At 38.9% G+C, this 21,612-nt stretch overlaps 1 protein-coding gene across 1 annotated transcript in view; it reads right to left on the bottom strand.

The window, feature by feature from the left end:
• Positions 1-21,612, bottom strand: part of MTHFD2L (methylenetetrahydrofolate dehydrogenase (NADP+ dependent) 2 like) — a 98,445-nt gene that overhangs the window by 2,174 nt on the left and 74,659 nt on the right. Inside the window, exon 7 of the mRNA XM_053655705.1 lies at positions 16,921-17,046. Within this exon, the coding sequence (XP_053511680.1) occupies positions 16,921-17,046 (126 nt within the window). The remainder of the gene's footprint in view (positions 1-16,920; positions 17,047-21,612) is intronic.

Genomic DNA, 21,612 nt, shown 5'->3' with positions numbered 1-21,612 from the left:
TTCAATTCAAGTCTGATACAAATCATGAAACATATTTGAACTACTGAGCACATACACATAGCCCTGTTCTGAAGCAGGAAGATGTTTCATGCAGTGAATATACTAAAAGAAAATGGCAGAGAACTTCCAACATGTTTTGTTTAAAAATGTCTTCACCCCCACAATATTACTGTTGAATAGCTCCATGCATATACCTGCTGATTTAGTGCTTCACCATGTGAGGAAGAACAATCAGGTTTCTCCAGACAACTCTTACAGAGTGAGCAGAGAGAATGCTTCCTTAATGTGTAATGTGATATTATTAGTCACATGCTATTTAGGTGTACAGCCTTTTACAAGTTTGCTCCTGTATGCTTCTACATGATTCAAGATCAGATGTTTTCTAGATTTTATTTATTATTTTTGTACAATTTATATTGCCTTCATGAAATATGGCTTATAAAATTTACATTTACCTTAGTTGAAGTATAGTAGCACACTGCAGTGATTGTTTTTTAAATCATAGGAAAAGCAAAGGAATAATATTCTTTTATTTGCAGAAAAGTCCAAATAAATTTAAAGATATCACACACACACAGACACACACACACACACACACAATCCAGCCAGGTTATATCACAAATCTTCTCATGCTATGCAACAACAACAAAAATAATAAGATCACTGAGATTTGGAAGGTAATATTTCAGTTTTACTGAAAAGATTATCTATTGGAAGATGCCCTTGACATATTTCCATCCAAAAACATACAGACCAGGTCCACAGCCAGTTTGTAAATAGCTATGAATTATTAGTTCTTCCTTCCCTTGCTCTAGCTATTCCTTCCACCTGGAATACTCTCCTATTATATCCAGATAAGAAACTCCTTATCAGTCTTTAAAAGCTGATGAAATGTCACCTGTCTATAATTTTTTTCTCAAAAACTCATCCATTGCACATGGAATGAAAAGCGCCACTATCTCTGTTTCCAGGAGCTGCCTTCATTATGGAACTCACACTGCGTGCTGTTCCATTAACTAGACGCTGGGACTTAGATGGCGGGACCGAGTCTTTGTGGTGGCGGTGGTGGTGGTTGTCATCTTCAACCTTTGACCTTCGTGTATGCTACATATCCATTACATTTTGATAAAGTAAACTTAATTGCCCTTGAAAGTTAAAATTTTAAATCAATTTGCAGGAATGTGTCGGTGGTTCTGACTGGATACAAGCAATGTCAAAACAATTTAGTTCAAACTAATGTCCTGGAAAACTCAGGATACTCATTTTTCCTGAGAAGGACAAACTGCATTTTTCAGTTTTCAATAAATTGACTTGATGATATGAAGAATATCAAGGAATCATTTTTATGTGATTTAATGTCCAACTTTAAAAAGTAAAGTGGCTTGGAATTATGTGTATATTGAAAAAATAGTAATAACCATAGCTACTATCAATTGAGCCCCTGCTACTGGCCATGAACTTTATATACATTATTTTAATAATATTTAATCATTTCACTAAATAGATGAGGAAGTGTGGTTGCCTGCAGTCACTGACGTAGAACTCTCCTATATAACAGAGACATCATTCAAAGCCAAGTTGGAAACGTTCTGTGACAGCAGAATTCTACCTCATCCCAATGCGGCTGCGTCGCCGTGACCCGAACAAGTAGAAAAGCCCTAACAGAGGCTCATGTGCCAGGAGTGAACTCCTTTCTCAAAGAGTTAGCAGGACACTCTAGAAAAAGGAACAAACAGGAAGAAGTTCTAATACAATCATTTTCCTACGCTGTTACTATGAGTACTCATAGCACATCACTTTTGGATGATATCCAGCACTTCAGAGAACACAGCTGGCTTAGCAGTCTAAGTTGTTTACATTCTCGTCATCAGAATACATAAACCACTGGTCTGCTTACACATCATGTCTCTCTTTTTTATTTTTTACCAAATTGTGTTTTTTACAACATGGTTACTATTGCATTCCTGTGCACAAAAAGTGACTTTGGGTAGAGGTAGAGGGAATGGAAATGAGCTGTTACATAAAATACCTTCCTGAAATTTGTAGCCTGGTTTCTGCACGTTTCCACAGTATACTTACTGGTGGAAACAAGCACACCTTCACCCTGGCCTACCTATCACATCGCAGAATTGGACTACGAGATGGGTAATGAGTCTTCTCCTGCTGGTGCAGGGCTTCCCTGGACATTCATAAGCATGTGGCAGCATCACCTAAGCCCTGTTGACTATTAACTAGGCAGAAATTTATATCACTGTAAACATGCCTGCTTATTCAAATACTTGTTTCAGATTCCTTTGGATTCTGTTTTCATAAGAGTCTATGTCTGAGAAAGGAATACAAGGATGGGCAAAGGTAGGTTAACAGTTATTCATATGGAAAATAATATAATACTAAATAACAATAATAAAAGAATAAACCGTGTTTCACATACTTACAACTGTACCCCTACTTTTGCCCACCCCTGGAAACATTTATTTACTGCTGGCTAGTGTTAGTGTATTTATTCTTTGTCTCTTTGCATAAGGACTAGGACATGGAGGTAAGTGACTTCTCAAGAAAAGGAGGGGACTGCCACTGGCAAATGCCAGGGGGTACAGATGCCAATGCTTAGAAGACATTCTCTAGTCTAATGACTTTGCATAACTATTTCACAGTTGTCCCAAGCAATGTGTTTATGAAGTATTAGAGGTGGCTTATGACGAAAATTAGTCATGTGAGAAAGAGTTAAATTCAGTGCGTGTTTGATATTCTGGACAGCATCTTCCCCAATTCTGTCTGCAGGAGAGTAAGTTAACAAGAATTATCTTTCACTGACCCGTCTTTCCCTCAGGATAGACAAGTGTTTGCACCTGCTTGGAGAAGATTACGTTCTCAAAGATTAATCCTAGAATGTGTGGGGTAAAGGTGTTCTATATGCTCCACTGAAAAGAAATACAGAAGCATTTCAAGGCGGCAGCGTCCTTCAGTGACTTACTGTGTGTCTAGGCGTGAGGGAGTATATGTGTGTTTTCAGGAAAGTACCCAAAGTTCTCTAAGTGCGAGAATCAGATATTATCAAGATTGACATCAGCACTTCCATGAGAGACTCACGAACAGGTATTACAAAAACCAGGGTTAGATTCAATTTCACAAAGTCAAGATGATTTTAGAGTTACTGAAACTCTTTGACAATGGAGGTGAATAAAATAATCACCAAATCCTGTTACCTGCATGAGACTTGCTCTAAGGAATGAGATGCAGATGAAAATGACATGGTCATGTTTACAGTAGGTTTCTGAAAGTAAGAATATTTGGGGGAAAGGCAACAATTGATGTGACAATTTATCTGAATGACCTCTCTATGAACTTTAAGCCCTCTGCAGTAAATTCTATAGATATCACATGGTCAAACTCAAATTTAAAGACTTGAGACAGAAAGAATAGCAATGTCACACTGCCTAGGCACTGTGCATATGAGGATTGAAGGCGTGTGCAGTCATTTTTATAATCTATTATAACAGTCTCTTGGTTTCCTGTCTATCATATCAGCCATATAACCTGTCACCAGATTTAGTGTTTAAAACTCAGTTTACATCTCTTCCGCTTATCCATATCTAATAATACTTCATTGTCTCTAGGATAAAATATAAATTCTTTCATATGGTAATTAAGGTTTTTTCTAATCTGGCCCTCCATCCTTGTTTTGCATTATTTCCTAATCCTCGTATATTTTCCTAAGTCAATCACTCGCTGTTCCCACACATGCCACAAACCAGTCCAGATAGATTCACAACGAATGGAAAACATGAGAAAGACAGCCACAGTCACTCTGCCTTGGAACTTATAGTCCAGTTTGGAGACACACATTACAGAAATAACTGCCTAAATAATAGTTGAATAAGGCTATAAAATGTGCTACAAACAAAAGGTTTACTGCAATGAAAATGTGAGGATGACCCAATGAGCTTGAACACTGTACACATATGTGGGGTTTGTCTATGTCAAGTTCAGAAACCTGAAGGATGAGTTGAACTTTTCCAGGTGAAAGGGAGAAGTGAGCAGTAGACTGTGTTCTTAGTAGGGGAAAATGTGATAAAGGTGGAAAGATTTTTCCTGCAGGTAGAAAGTAGCACAAACTCTTGGAAACACCACCAGAAGACCAGTGTGGTTGACGCAGAGGAGTGAAGGGGGAGTGGCAGGAGATGAGGAGGAAAGCCCAGCCCAAGGAGAGCCTAGCAGGTAAGGCTGAGCATTTTGGATATTAACCTGAGAGCAACAGTTAAAGCACTTCTAAAATTTGGAATACACACACACACACACACACACGCACACACACACACACACACAAAGCATATATAGTTAAAGCACTTCTAAAATTTGGAATACATATGTATATGTGTGTATATGTACACACATATGTGTGTGTATATATGTATATATATTCATTCTGAGGCGGGATAAGATCAAATGCAGGGAAAATTACACTGCCTGTTCTGTGTTCCCACATTTCTTTAATGAAATTAGTTTATGTCCTGGAGTAGGGGGCAGGAGGAACACAGAAGTAATGACATGAAGTGAAATGTGCTAAGATTGGAAAAAGTTCTGGCACCTGTGCAAGCACCTCAAACAGGAACAACAGTCAGATAGGGGGTCAGAGAAATGCTTGTAAAGTGACAGGGAAAGCTTCAGATCTCACAAATGCTTGAGAGGGTAAGAAAGAAGAGAATGCAATGCAGCCATAGTGAAGGGTAAAAGTGAAGGAGGTTTGGACTTGACGATGAATCTTATGCATTGGAGGAGCTGAAAGAGGTTCTTATGACCAAAGAAAGAATATGGTGAAAACAGGAGAAAGAGACGAAGGTGGAAGATGGTTCTGGGCTGCATGACCCTGAGGTGAAGGGCCAGGAAACAAGCTGGGTGATTGGCAGCTGCAGTTACTGTGTTCAAGGTAAATAAGCTTTTAGGAAAGTCTTTTGTGAATGAACTTGATTATTTATGTATTTAGTAATAGTAAGTTATGCAAGATGGGAAATTGAAGAGAAATATAAGTACTACTAAATAATTTTCAGAAGAAAATTAAAATAAAGAAGAAATCCATATTGTATTCCCATTAAGTTTCAGGTTCTTGCATGTTATTAACTTACTACCCAGGAAATCCTTTTCCAACCTGGAAAATACACCTGATCTGTTGTGTTGCATTTTCTCCACTATGGGGAGAGACACTTTTTTTTCATGTTACTGACTTCGGATTTATAAAGGGAAAAATCAAGGCAGACTTGGTTTGACATCATTTTATTATTCTAGCTTAATGACAAGCATTTTTCAAAGTCACCATAATAGCTTTGGAGCAGAAGTCATTTTATGTTTAAAATTTGAGGTGATGACAGGGCTGATGGGAGAAACTAGGCGGTCAGTATATGTCTGCACCTCCCCAAAACCCAGGGGTGACATGTGGTCACAAAGTTTAGAACTATTTCTCAGGAACGATACTAACAGCAACATAAGGGGCATTAAGATGCCCTTTAACAAGAGTAAAGGCAGAAGTACGTGATAATGAACCTTTTGTTACTGGGAAACCTCAGGGGTCTCTGGCTTGTGCGTTCTAGGTCATTATTTCCTCTGGAAACTTGATGTTCGTGGGTTCCCAGGGTCTGAGCGTAATACCCCAAATTCTCACCAAAGATACTCTGTGAGAAAGCTCACCGATTCGCAGGCAGATGGTGCATTCCTGCTTCAGTCATTATATACTACTCCGGAGATATCCAATCATAGGATGTCCGGATATACCTAAACAGAATTCATTTTTCTAGTATGGTTTGCAATTTGCGTATTCTGGCAAAGTCAAGAATATACTTGTGTTTTATAAATCTACTTTTGGGTGGAGGAAACTGATGTCTCAAGTTTCTGTAGGATTATTTCATTTTCCTTTCTATTCTGTCCAATTCTCTGTCACTTTGAAGGAAATACTCTATGGCCCATGTCAGGTTTCCAACCATGCTACAACTAACTTTTAAAACCAACTCCCTTCCTTGATAGGAAAAGGGACCATTCTTTACCTGTGACAGGCAGCAGACGAAAAATTTCTTGTTCCTCTCGTGTAAATCTCAGCCTCCTCGTGTATGCATATATGTATAATTGTCTAAATTAAATGCTTGCAGAATTTTCCCATGATTTAAATGCAGGCAATTTAGACATGACCTCTAAAACATATCCACTATAATGAAGGGGAGACAAGCTGCAGAATGAAGTGCATGAATAACAACCAGAAAAACCTGTCTGGCATAGGGCTAGAGAAATAGTATGACTCAGGAGGTAATATGGAAAACACTCCACTTTCTCATATGGTTGGTATAAAAATGACACTTAAGAGCATGATAAACCAGAGGGAGGAAAGAGCTCCTTGACAAGTGAGTGGCTCGCCATTGAACTCTTGTAAGGCAACAAGGAATCAGGTGCCCTAGAGGCAATTTACTATGCTGTCTCTTACATTCCTCTGGTTGCCTGAGTCCTGTGGTTTCTACAAGATTTCTACATATATTAAGACACTTATTATCATGGCCCCCTGTGGGGCAGTAATGGGACAGACAGGATTAATGCCCTAGTGGGGTACAAGAGTATGACACTCTGATCCACATTTCTATACAAATCATATTGGCTTCATCCAGTTGGTGAGCTATACTTACAAAGGCTCCTTTCCTCTATTTCCTATGCTATATACATTTGTAGGGTGGCCGAGCTTTTTTATGGCTTTAATTACTTTTCTTTTTATATTAAATTAAAATACATTTATATACACACATACATATATGTGTGTGTGTATATATATATACATATATGCTTCATAAATGTGAATATGTAAAAATACTTCTCATACCACTCAGAAGCATTTAATGGAGCCAAATAGCAAATGTGTCACCCCACGGAAGTTCAAAATTGCTCACCATGAACCCTGTGACCCACGTGTGGAAGCCCCTTTCTGATCATGGATTCTGTCAGCTATCATTGCCAGTTTCCACGCTGGTGGTCAGGAGCAGTGATCACTGCTATGATAGTTCTAGTATTCTAGCATGACTAAAAATGCCTTCCTTTTTTGACTTTAAAAAAAAACAAAGTCACCATTTACACATGTCATTTTCCCCAATCCCTTCTCCTCGAGACGCTCAGCGTTCCCATCACAGAGTGCAGTCTGCAAACTGCACAGCCTGTGTGGAGTGCCCCCAAAATCTCTTGGCAGGGCCTTGATCTCAATAGTGTGCCATCACCTAAGATACTACAACATAACATTTTCCTCCCATAAATACATATCTTTTAATGGGGCCCTAACAAACTGCCAAAAAACCCCAAAATCTCATCATTAAGTATAAGGAAAAGGGGAGGATGTGCAGAGGCCCCACGCACCTCTCTTGCTCCTGTGAATGTCCTTTTTGTGCTTCAACTTTCACTCTTTGCTGTAAGAGTAGATCATTCAATGTCAAATGCATTACACTAAGAAGAAAATCTCCAAAGCTGGCCTGACTTCAAAGACCTTAACTTCATAAGGAGCATCTTGTGCACGCTGTAAGAACAGGGAAGATGGGCTGCTCCCTGCTGACGGGGTCTCAAAGTGACCGTCAGTGGTTCCATCCATGTATGAAATGACCTGTGCGGGCCCTCTGACCACAGTGACAGCAACAGCGTCTCTAACGGAGGCTGCTGCAATTCTCCATCAGCTTTTTCAGAGTGACTGGATGAGATCACTTCAGGGATGAGGTCCTCCCTTAGGCTAAAGCTCGACTTTTGGGCTACCTTGTAATTATCTTCCAGAATTAGTTGATATTTTGAGTCAGACTGAGCAACCATATTTTTTTAGGACTGAATGTTTGTGGTCCCCTCAAATTCACATGCTGCAAACCTTACTTCCAAGGCGATGGTGTTAGGAGGTGAGGATTGGGGAGATGATTATGTTATGAAGGTAGAGCCCTCAAGAATGGGATTAATGCTTTTATTTACAAACAAACACACAAAAACCAGAGAGAGCTCTCTCTTTGTGCCATGTGAGGATACAGTGAGAAATCAGCTATCTGCAACCCAGACGTGGGTGCTCGCCACAACCTGACTATGGGGACATCCTGATCGGACTTCCAGTACCCAGAACTATAAAAAATAAATGCTTGTTCTTTACATTGATAAGGCCAAGGTGATTCATTATACCAGCCAAAACTGATTAAGACACATATCATCAAATTAAATAATTCACACTGAAAACTGAGTTGGTATGGAGTGACTTTAATTTGTCTTTTTAATAAAACTGTACAGTTCTATAAAAGTGATAGAGTTCAAAAATAGCCCAACTTCCTTAGAAATTGGTAATATACTCTTATTTTTTCATCTTTTACCACATACAGTAGGGAGTAAACAGTGCCAAAACCACTTCCAGAAAACCTTGTTTGTACATGTAATCTAGAGAATACACGTTCTGTGAGAGCAGGGACTTTGTCTCTCCTGTGCATGGCTATAACCCAGCACCTTGAAGCTGTGCTGTGTGAGAAATACGGGCCGAATGAATCAGTGAATGACTCAATGGATGTATCATTATTAGATCTGGGCTGTTGTAGATCAATAACTTGTTTGATGTTACCTTTAGTAGGAGTTTCATCTTCACTAAGACAACTTTAAAGAATTACTTCTGTAAGAGTAATACTGGGAATTTACAAGTACAGAGGATGGTTATAAAATGAGCAATGTTGGGACAGGCTGGCTGAGACCTGGTGGGGGATGGAGATACAAAAGAGGTGTAGGACAAGAAGTTCACCTTATGCAGGCATACAAGTTAGTGAGGAATAACTCATTAAAGTTCAAGGTAGTATAGGGTTAAGAGGAAAAGAGTAGGTCAGATGAGATCTGCTGTAGGAACTGGGAGAAGATGGAAATAAGTACGAGTGCTTTAAAGTTTATGCACATGAATGCGTATGACCGTTGGGTAAAGAACAGACGACCAGGGGAGACCCGAGGCCAAGAAAGTGGTGAGGAGCAGGGTGGTGACTGAACTGTGAAGTGATATATTACTGGATCTACAGTTGGAATGGAGAGAAAAGGTGACTAGTGCGTGTGCACACACACACACACACACACACTTGCACTGTTTTCCACCAGCCATTATGCTCAGCAAGTCACATGCATCAGCTCATGTGAGGTGATTACTTCATTTAACCTTCAAAACAAGTTTATAAGATAGGTATTATTATCTCAGTTTTCAGATGATAAAATCAAGTCTTAGAGAGGTGAAACAATTTGCTTAATTGTTTTAAGCAACAGAGAGAGCTAAGATTCCAATCCTAGCCAAACTGACTCCATAATCTTTTATAAAAGGTTGGACGTGATATAAAAAGAGCACAGAGTGAAAGGTAACCCTCAGACTTCAAATGTAGGGCACTATGCATATAAAATACATCTGGAGAAGCCACTATAATAAAAGAGAAAATTTAAATGAAAAGTGCTTTAAAAGCACTCCAAAGGTTTTAGTTTCAGTTCTAGTACTTTCTCAGAAAAATAGTACTGGGCTTCTTTGTAATTCAAGACGCACTTTTGTTCTCATGTTTTAACTACTGGGTTACAAATTTGAAGAATAATTTTGACCAAATGGCATCCCAAATTATAGGGTTCCTTTTGCTGCAGATTTTCTGTTTGGTGGGGATTCTTTGGAAGAATTCAAGGTAAGGCTCTAGCCATTTGGATCACAATTGCTTACAATATCATGCTTCCCTCATTTAACAATGTTGGGCTTTTTAAGAATGAAAGGCTTTTTGTAATTTTTCCTCTTTGCCTTTGATTTGCAGGTCCCTCCACTTGTAAAGAGCCTCTTCTCCCTCTGCCTGCTCTCTGCCTAATATACTCAAATGTAGGTGAATTTCATTGATCACCTCAGACTCATCTCAAAAGTATTCTGGAACTGGTATCTTCATTCCTGCTTATTGGAAAATTCTTACAGTCATTATTGGTTCTTTTCTTTTTCTATCTAATTATTTACCCAATCATTCTAATTTTCCTTTTAAATTATCTCTACCATCTTACCATGTCTTAACACCTTCATCCATTCCCAAGCTGGTCCACACCCACCTTGGGTAATTTCTCACTTAGGTAATTACAATAGCCTCCTAACAGGTACCCTACTTATCCCCTTACTTCTCTATGGTCTATCTGCCATTCAGTAGCCAAGGTGACACTGTTAAAGTGCAAGTTGACTTATTTCTTTCCCTCAAGTCCTCCAATGGCTGTCCATAACACTTGGAATAAAATCCAAATTCTTTTCCATGGTCCATGGCGCCTACGTGATCTGGCACCCCTGCTGCTCCCTCTGTAACTGCACCAGGAATGCTGCCCTTCACGTTCTTCACTCCTGTGGCTCCAGGTGCCTGATACGTTCCTCTCCCACATATCTACACAGCTCTCTCCCTCCTTCTGCTCAGGTCAGCAGTGGGCCTTCCTTGACCACCCTTTCTAAACAGCGGCACTCCATAATTCTCTAATCCCCTTATCTTGTTTTATTTTTGTAACACTAAATACTTCCTAATATTTTATATGAACATGTACTGGTATGTATTTGTTTATTTTTTGTCTCCTCCAACTGGAAGGTAAGCTACATGTGGATACGGACTTTGCCTATTTAGGTCACTATTGTGTCCAAAGTTCCTGTAACATTGCCTTCCTGCATCCCAGCCCCAAACCTCTGGCTTCCAGGGGTTCCTACGAGGGCCATGGGCAGGCCCTCCTCCTCCCACTGACCTCCTCAGCTCTGTCTGCAAAGGGGTGTTGTGACAGGTCAGAGAAGCCCCTGGCCTCTACTGTGCCAGGAGTTATGGTTCAGAAAAAAATTGCTAATAGTAGGTGGGCTCAGCTGTGTGTCCCCTCCAAGCCTGGGGGCGTCACATTCCTGGTGCAGTTTAAGAAAACAGCAAGCTGTAGGCTGGAAAGTAGATGGACAAACTAGCCTTTTCCTTTCCTTTTCCAGGGAAGCTAGGCTAAGGACCCTCTTTTGCTCCCTATCTAGGACTGCCCCCTCCTCATCTACACATCTCTCCCCAAGTTCAAGCACAGACTCCATCACGAAAACTGAACTCCCTAGTCACTCAGTTGAGCTAATGCTGATCTTGCATCCCTCTCTCACCTGTGGCCTAAAGGGTGAGGTGACCCAGCTTCAGGAGGGTACTACCCACGAGAGGGTGCCCTGCAGTAGTGTCATGTAGAACCCCGCTGGAGTACCCAAAAGGCAAGGAGGGCGCTGGGGAGCAGAGAACCAGGAGAAAGAGTCTCTGCCCCCATTCCTGCCCTCACTGTGTCCCAGCCCAAAACTAAAGTCTTGTGCACTATGTGTTTTTTAATTGAGATATAACTGACATACAACATTGTGAAATTTTAAGGTAGGCAACCTGTTGAATTGTTAACTTATGTATTGAAATGTACAAATACAGCTTTTGTTAATACTATTATCATGTCACATAATTATCATTTATTTTTGTGCCGTGAACAATTAAGATCTAGCCTTTCAGCAATTTTGAATTTTATAACACAGTATTGCTGACTATAATCATTACACTGTGTAGTATTAGATCTCCAGAATTTATTGTGCAGGTTTGTACCATTTAACATCTCTCCATCCTACTGCGCCCAGCTCCTGGTAACCGCAATTCTACTCTCTGTTTCTATAGTTCAGCTTTTTTGATTCCACATGTATGTGAGATCATACAGCATTAGTCTTTCTCTGGCTTCTCTCACTAGGCATAATGCCCTCAGGGTCCATCTATGTTGTCACAAATGGCAGGATTTCCTTCTTTCTCATGGCTGAATAATTCCATTTTATTTATTTCTATCTCTCTATATTTATCTATCTATCTCTTATCTTTTTTATTCATTCATCCATTGAGGGACAGTTAGAGTGTTTCCAGTCTTGGCTGTTATGAAAAATGTTTCAATAAATATGGAAATGCAGATATCTTTTTAATATCCTATTTTCATTTCCTTTGGATAGATATTAAGAAATGGGAAAACTAGATCATAAAATCAACTTACACATATCAGTTGTATTTCTATACAATGACAATGAAATACATAAAAATGAAATTTAAAAACTTTCCCATTTCCGATAGCACCAAAAACAATAAAATACTAAGAAAGAAATTTAATCAAGTAAAAGAGAGATCTATATAGTGAAAACTATATGACATTAATACAAAAAATGAAGAAATCACGAATGGAAAGCTATCTTGTGTCCATGGATTGGCAGAATTAATATTGTTAAAATGTTCATACTGCCCAAAGCTATCTATAGATTCAATGCAATCACTATGAAAAATTCCAATGGCATTTTCTATTGAAATAGAAAAAATAATCCTAAAGTTTGAATGAAACCACAAAAAAATCCGAGCAGCAAAAGCAATCCTGAGAAAAAAGAACAAACCTGGCGACATCACATTTTCTGATTTCAAGCTATATTATAAAGTTACAGTAATTAAAACAGCATAGCACTGGCATAAAAACAGACACATGGACCAGTGGAACCACATAGAAAGCCTACAAATAAACTCAACATAAAGGGTCAATTAGTATTTGACAAGAGAGCCAAGAATATTCTATGGGAAATAACAGTCTCTTCAACAACTGGTTCTGGGAAAACTGGATGATCACAAACAGAAAAATGAAATTGGACCCCATCTCATATCATTCACAAAATTTAACTCAAAATAGATTAAAGTCTTAAGCATAAGGCATGATATCATAAAACCCCTAGAAGAAAATATAGGAAAAATGCTCCTTGACATTGGTCTTGGCAATGATTTCTTGAATATGACATCCAAAACATAAGCAACAAAAGTGAAAATCAACAAATGAGACTATATCAAAGTAAACAGTTCCTGTACATTAAATTAAACAAAAAAAGCAACCTACAGAATTGGAGAAAATATTTGTAAATCATATATGGGTAAGGGGTTAATATGCAAAATATATAAATATCTCATACAAGCCAATAACAATCCAATTAAAAGATGGGCCAAGGAACCAAATAGATTTTTGCAAAGAAGGCATCCAAATGGCCAGCAGGTACATAAAAAGATACTGAACATCACAAATCATCAGGAAAAAGCAAATCAAAACCACAACGAGATATTACATCACACCTGTCAGAATTCCTATTATCAAAAAGACGAGAGGTAGGTGCTGGCCAGGATATAAATGAAAGAAAACCACTGTGCACTGTTGGAGGTATTGAAAACTGGTGTAGCCACTATGAAAAACAGTATGGAGGCTCCACAAGCAATTAAAAATATGACTACCATGGGATCCATCAATCCCACTTCTGTCTCTACATCCATGGGCTGTCTTCTAACAATAGGCAACTTGCCCCACCCAGCCAGGCATACACACAAAAACCTTAGTACTCAAAGCAGAAGATGTGCAAAGCCTCCAGGGCCCTGTGTAGCCCTGGGCCCAGGAACAGAAACCAAGGCTTTGCTGTAGGCTTGTCCCCAGTTTCTGAAAGTATGATACAGACCTCTTTGCCTTGGACTGCCTTAAAGTACCACTGCCCCAATTACGGGAAACTTTGTGGACCATGCCCAGGACTGGCCCTCAGTCTCCAGGAGAGCCTCCTGGCAGCAGCAGTAGCCCAATCTTCCAAGGCAGGGGTCTTGGACTCTGAGCAGACTCCTACCCTGTGGCCCACATACCCACTAGTTCAGCTGTGGCTGGCCTGTCCCCTGTTGTACCCTATCTGTCCAGCATCACCCCTGACCTGGCCCAAGACATTCCATACATGTCCAAATATATATATGTCCATAAATTTGCCTTCTGTAAATTCCTCTAGCTGTATATCAAGAGTCTTTTAAATGGCAAATGGAGGCACTGTCAACATTCCATGGTCAGCTGTTTCAATTTCACTTTCAGTATCACTACTGTTCTTTTCTTTGCTGGTAATTCCCTCTTTCCATGGTATGTTTTTTGGAAAGGAAGGTCTATCATTGGAAGATGAGGAGTCAACAGAACTGTACATTTTGTTATCTGAGCTGAATGTGCCATGACCAATTGCCAACAGACTTTGAAAGAAGTTATATGACTGGTCACAGATTGTCATGCACATTTGTTATTTGCATAATGATTTTTGGACTGAGGATCTAACAGGGAAATTTGCAGTCTATGCAATTACAGTTAACATACCACAAGGACTGAAATTCAAACCGCTTTGTTGAAGGACTGCTGTTATTAAGCTCAGCTATGGTAACTGAAATCCCTGTATATCAGAACCAAGCAAACTGAGGACTGCTGTACACAAATATCATAGTCCAGGCGCTTTTCAAACTTGCTGTTATACATCTCCTGGTGGGGCGGACATGGAATAAAGAAGGAACTTCAGGTCTCCAAAAGGAAAGTATTAACCAAATGAAGTACAAAAGAGTGGAGACAATAGAAGGTACAAATTACAAGAGTCTGGCTGTGAACAAATGGTGCTACGTGACTATGTCATCTCAGGCAAGACGCCAGGGGTAACAACTCCTACCTTATAGGGTTAAGAATTAAATGAATAATTTATGTAAGAGGATGAGAATAGTACCAGCACTCTGAAAGCATTCTCAAACACTGGCTAAGAAGAGCGAATCCAAATGACTGAGACAGTGTTCCCCGGTAGAAAAGCCTCTCATGCTTTCCCTAGTATAATTTTCTTCTAGATTTACCTGCTTCCTCTTTAGGAATACTGACAAATTTGCAGCTGAGGTGCTGAGGTGACAGGGAATTGTTTGAGCGATGGTGGAGTGGGGGACAACGATTATTTCTCTCTGTGTTACCTCTAGTCCTGACCACCACACGGTGCCGTCAGCCCAGACAGGGCTGTGCTGTTCCATCCTGGTCTCAGGAGGGGAAACAAGGAAGATGGAAGGGGATGGAGCAGTGGGGGGAAAAGAGAGCAGGGAACCCTAGTAGATGAAGGAAGATGTGCTCTGAAAGAAATTATGTCTAAATCAAAACAAAAACCTGACATTAATGTCAAAAAGAAATATTTAGGGTGTTTTCATGTCTCCTTTTTGTCAGGAACTATAGCAATTGGTGATGAGACCCTTATAAAACATCTCTTTTTAGAGAGAAGCCTGTTCCAAAACTGAGGATGAAACATCTAATAATGAAGAAGACTACAAATAGGCATCTGGATTTTCTTACAAATAAAATAGATAAAATGACTTCCAGTTTAATACATCACTAGATTTGCAACCATTTACATATTTCTAATATTTCCCTAATGGGGCCATTATTCTTTAAAAAATCATTCTCATCAAAATCATCTACTTGAAATAGGTTGTCCTATTTCCTTTATGAGTAAACCGAAGATTTCTGCAAGAACAATTTACTTCAGCACTTGATTTTTATCTACATCCCTTTTGTTAATCTGGGTTATAGTTATAGTGAAACTGTCACCAATACAAAGCAGCCACACTTCCCCTGTGGCAATTAGCAGCCAAGTGCTACCCATAAGTTTTGTGGCATAACCCAAGTTCAAGTTCCTCCCTCTCAGGCAAGAGATGATGCCTCACCTCAGGTTAAGTCCTGAGGAACAACCTGAAGAACGACATGCCAAAGCCTACCTCTCACCTGCTCCTCTGGGTGGCTGAGTCACGGCCCAGATGGCAAGGTCTCCTTTACCAAGTCCAGGTCTTCCTTACGGCTCTGCCTCCGCAAACCAGTAGTGTGGCAAGAGTAATGTTACCAATCACATGGGGTATTTTATGATAGGATCAGAGAAATCTGATCTTCCAAACATTCTAGGGGGTTTTCACAGTCATTTGGTAGCACCGATTTGAATGTACAAGACACACCAAGCATTAGGGCTAGAAGGAGCCGTTAGTACTACCTGATGACAACCCAATGCCTGGAGAGATTGCAAAGTTCCTGGGCTAGAGCACTAGTCTCAAAGCATCTCTTCAGTGCTCTTTCCTGTTCATGTCATGTCTTCTTTCTATTTGTCATTTCCTTTTTTATTTCATTATATACTTAGATACACAACCACAAATTAATGTAATAGATTCTACCAAGTGGACTTGTATGCAACCTGAGGTGCACATATATGTGTGACTGAGCAGATGCATTCACCCTGAAATGCTCATTTTTAAATATTTTCACAATAGCCTCATGAGCAAAAAAACCTTCTTAGCTAAGCATAAGAATGTGTGGTAATGAACGGAGACCAGCAAACTCTCATATAACAGAAGGATCTTATAAGATGTGATAAAGTACTGGGTAAGGTGGTCCCACGGCACAGTCAAGGTTATGAACTAAAAATATCCTGGCTTTTCTTTCTCAAGCTCATTGTGTTGTCTGTGCCCCCTGGTTGCATCATAAGTGTGGCGATTTTCACAAGAAATGCATGGTGACTGTAATGTTGTCAAGAAGCAATGACAGTGCAAAAAATAAGAAATAAGGTCAAGGCTTGAAATATATTCTCACCTTTTCAAGTTGAGATATTCAAATAAATTATTGATACCTAATATTAGTGATTGAACCTGAACAATGAAATAAAGAAATGAGGTCATTTACCAAAGAGATCAACATGTACATATAATGAACATATATGTGGAAAGACATACACGTGCACTTGGAGAGCCACCCTGCTAGACTGGAAGCTCCGTCCCCATCGGGGAGCCTGTGGGTGGCAGGTTGGGAGGGCAGCAGTGTGCTCTTTGGTACGATCCCCCTGTGCTTTGCTCTCACTCACCACGCTGTCCTTGGAAGGTATTGTTGCGTATATACATTCTCAGGTTTTCCTGTTTTATTCCCCTTTTCTTTTCCCTCAGAGGAAAGAGGTGCAATGATTTATAACTTAATAATGCCCCCATCATTAGAAAGTTTTACTTTCTACTATCAAAACATGAAACACTGAATGTTTCTTTATTATTACTTACGAAAAATGATATAATTTGTTACCTTCAAAGTCCACATCTCCAACTAATTTTGTCTTTTCTGTCACTGGGTCGTGGACATAGTTGATTCCAACATCAATTACAGCAGCACCTTCTTTAATCATATCAGATGTAATCAACTGTGGAATACCTGGAAGCAAAGCAGAATTGTAAAACAATCTAGACAATTCTTAAACTTGGTCATGAGGACAGCATAACAAAGGTTTATACATCTAACGATTTTGTTGTCATGGCTTTAAGAAATATACAACACCCACTGTTCTTAACTGTACTGATTATTTCTGATCAAGCAGAAGAACAAAGCTAACACATGTGGGCTTCTGTGCATAGAATCCGCCGGCATTGACCTTTTTACCTATGAGACTGTCCACCAGATGTCTCCAAATGGACACCTGCTGGAGCAGCACTTGAGTCTTTCATGTACGACAAAAGGCATTGGGAGGTTATGGAGCTGGATGAGCCTCCTGCTGAGATTCAGTGGAGTGGAGTACAGTGAAAACAACTCAGAAATTAAAAGCAGACAAAAGGAAGAGAGGGAGGGAGGAAGGAAAAATAAAAACAGTAAGGATGGTAACAATTCACATTCCTCCATGTTGTGGTAAACTGTAGAGTGTTATACACATATTCCAAACATGAAGTGCTATCTTGAGCTTTTCTTTTAATTTTTCTTGATTTCTCTAAGATATAGTTAACTTGACTCACTATTTCTCCATTCCAGTTTGAAAGATAGCTTTACAGAGATCTTATGTCACCATCTATTTTTTGTATTTTCAAATTTTATTTCAAGTACAACAATATTAGCAAATGGCTAAGTTCCAGAGTTTTTTTATTAAGATAAAAATAAAAATCACTATAATCTTGATATACAAAGATAAGTATATTTTGATTGTATTCTTTTCCAGGATTTCAAAGTATTTGTATATTACATGTAAAGTAGTATATCTGTAATTTTGTTTAGATTGTGCCTCACTACGTATCTTACCACTTTGTCATTAAAATTAACTTGTGAATATTTTTCCATTTTTTTCAATTATTTAAAACTTAAAAACTGCACGAAATAATTTATTATGGTAATCCACATAATAAATTATTAAATCCTGCATTCTGCCCAATATTTTGTTTTATAAATAATGCAGTGATCGTCATTTATGTTTAGGAAACTCCAGATGATTTCTTAACTAAAGCATCAAATTGAACAAAAATTTTCACTGAACCCTTATATATGTGATGGAAAAACTTGGATTAGTGGGAAACTCCTGTTGGGACAGTCAAAGCTCTTTAAATAACCAGTTCTAAAACTGTTGATCACTGCATCTGCAATGTCTATTGAGGCCTTCCATGAAGAGTATTTGTTAGTGCCACTTTCAAAATTTTTATAAAGAACTTAGAAGAACACGTTGGTGTTGGGATGGTTATTTTATCCTTGTCCTCCAGGTCCATTTTCCATGCCTCTGTGATCTATGCCAGGACTGAGGCCGATCCTTACAGAGATCTAGTGTGCTTCCTATTATCCTGGGAACACTGTCACAGCCATGAGAACTAGCTCAAGCCAGACTGCTGGAGGACACAAGTCCTGGCGAGGAGAGCTGAGTCGCTCCCCCGAGGCCATCCTAGACCAGTCAGGCTCCAGCCACCCTCTGGCTGAAGGCGGATGCTGGAGCGCATAGTCAAGATCAGAAGGAACAAGTCAAGGTCGCCGCCATAACTGGCCCACTGAACCATAAGACGTGTGAGATTTTTTTCAAAAAGGTGGTTATTTAAAGTGCCTTTTTTTACACAGCAAAAACTGCATAGCCTATATTCACAAATGACACAAAATTGGATAGAATAGCTAGAAGGTAGCCACTTTGGAATAATGGACAATAAGTAGCATGAATTTAGAAGAGGATAAATGTATAATTCTGACTAGATACCGTATTTGATTAAAAACTCATTAATAACTATTAGGCTATAATACTAAAACAAATAGTGTTCAGATATAAGGAAGTAATGCTGTTATATTTTTTAGCAGACTCTCTCTATAGGCATTGGTTATAATCTATGGAAGAATGATTAGAATGGATCTAGAAATCATGTTATGTGGAACAAGTGCTATCAAATTAGTTGGCTCAACTGTTTATCTGCAATAAGATAAAAAAGCTTGTGTCACAAGATAAAGCCACTATATCACTAAACACAGGGCTTAATTCAGCTAGCTTTATTTTGTCACAGTAAGACTTTTTCAATAAAAGGAGTAGTATGTTGGTTTATTTTCTGCCACAGCTCCTTGTGAACGTATATAACATATAGTTCCCAAAGGGTAAGAAACAATTGGAGACCAGTCCTAGCCCACACACTGGGTACCATCCCACAGAGGAATGGTTCAATAAATTCAGGCTGCCTATCTCAGAAAAAAATACAACTGAAAACAAAATCAAAACCCAGTCATTGCAGTAGTGTCTTCAATATGTTCAATGAAATAAAAAATGTATTTATTCTGTGTTTTCAGAAGGAAGACTAAAGGGAACACAGGAAGGGAATAGGTTTTAGTTCAACATAGAGAATATTTTAACACTAATAAAACGCATCTCAAAGGGAAACTTTATACTGTCCTTACTGCTCATTATAAATATTCACATTAAAGTAAGTAAGGGATATAATTGGGAAGATTAGTGGTACTTTCTGACTTTATGATATAAACATTCTCTTTTGTCTGGTCAAATTGAAAAAAAATTGTTTCTTTCTTCTCTCAATTAACTGGTTTCAGAACAGTTGTAGACATCTGACTCTATAAAAGGCCCAACTAAGAAAAGAAAGATAATACAAATTATACTTAATGATTGAAATCATAATGAATAAACATAAAAAATCTCTATTTTAGATATGTTAAATACTCTAAGTCATCCACTTACATTGTTGTCCTGTAGAGGAAAATGATTGATATATTTTCTTCTCAGAGTATACAAATGCAATATATTTAAATTCTTATCACTTGATACAGTGATATATCACTATATATAGTGATATATCACTATATATAGTGATATATATAGTGATTTCACTATATATAGTGAAATGGCATGAAAAACTATTTAAATATTTGGTAAAGAAAATAAATACATACGATGTGGAGTCAGAATTATTTTCTTTCTGTACAAGTTGAAAATGAAGAGTAATTTCAAGGGAACATTTTCTATGAACTTTATGGTTTTTATGTGTGCTAATTTCTGTGATAATTCCATGGAAGCCTTTCCTTAATTCTTATTTAATTTGAAGGCTCAAGCGTTATATGTGAGAACCGAAACCGTCCACACCCACAGAGCTTACTGTGCACATTAATGTGACTTTATTCTTCTACTTCCAGGAAACTCTTGCTCAGAAAGATAAAAGCTGCAAGTAATTTTATCTCAGGAACTTATACACAAGCTCATTTTAATTAACATCAAACTGTTTGACTTTTCAGTAGTTGGCATCGAATGACTGTTCCCCGGGACTCTTGGGATCCCTTGCTCCAAAATCCTCTCCATGCTGTGTCCACTGGTCCTAAACTTTTGTATTATGATCCTTATCTAATCTTAGTCAAACCTCTGCATTCAAAGACTTGCCTTGAACTTCAACATCTCCTAAATATCCCAACTTTGCTTCTATAACCTAAGATGCTACTAGAGTAAATAATCTGAAACTATGGGGATAAAAACAAAATCCCTGATTTGTGGAATCTGATGATTTGCTTGGCATAAATATTCCTACTATGGCTGACTTTAAGCTACTAAGGTGAGAGCACTGAACATAGACTTGGAAAGAAATGCTCAGAATCAACTTTGTCAGGCTGATAGGGGCTGGATCTATAGCATACTACTGCTCCTGAGGGGCTGTTCAAAGGGTCTTCCCATACTCTGTAACCATAAACTCAGATTTGTCTAAACAATGGATTCTTTGGGTAATATTTGGGAGGAGCCAGCATTCAACAATATTAGGGATCCATACAGACTTAATCAAGAACCTCTCTTATCCATGCTCCAGGACCTCAACTGGAAAACCATGGGTGCCTCTGTGGCCCCTTGAGCCTCTTGCTGGGATGGGGAGCTATTGCTGGCCTCTTTGACTGGGATGATAACCTAAGTCTCACATTGAATCTGAACTGATTTCTTTTCATCACAGCTCCCCAAATGCTGAATTTATTTTGACTCCCATGAATAAGAAACCCTTTTAAGGAATTTGATTATACAATCAGTTAAAAATACCTTTATCCTAATCAGTCTTAGAACGCATGCGTCTTTGTCCCTGTCATTTTTGCTCTCTATCTGTAAGGGAAAAGTTCACAGGCAAGGGATGGGGTAAACCAGATTAATCTATTCTTCAAAATGACCTTGAGGACTGAGGAATCCTGTGTCTTTTGGACTTTGGAGAATCCTGTGGAGAAACTTTGCCTCAGGTCACTTGGCAAAATTTTATGAGAACTTTCCTCAGTGTTGTATTGTTTTTATTTTCTGTGAAACCTCTCCAATCCTTTCTACCTGCTGGGAACTGCAAATTAGTCAGGCCTGCAGCTGGAGATGGGCCAGAAATTAGGCGGGGCAGGGTGGGGTGGTGCTGAGGCGCAAGGTATACACATAGCACTTTCAACTGACCGGTGCCAGACTCTCCCGGATTTACCTCAGTCTAAACCTGAGACTGAGCCTCTCTGAGGCAGACTCCTGCTTCTTACATGTACTTA

This window comes from Artibeus jamaicensis, unplaced genomic scaffold, assembly GCF_021234435.1.
Source record: "Artibeus jamaicensis isolate MK-2021 breed Jamaican fruit bat unplaced genomic scaffold, CSHL_Jam_final scaffold_1031, whole genome shotgun sequence".
Taxonomy (NCBI): Eukaryota; Metazoa; Chordata; class Mammalia; order Chiroptera; family Phyllostomidae; genus Artibeus; species Artibeus jamaicensis.
Note: the sequence above shows the minus strand (reverse complement) of the source record. Positions and strands in the feature narration are given on the sequence as shown.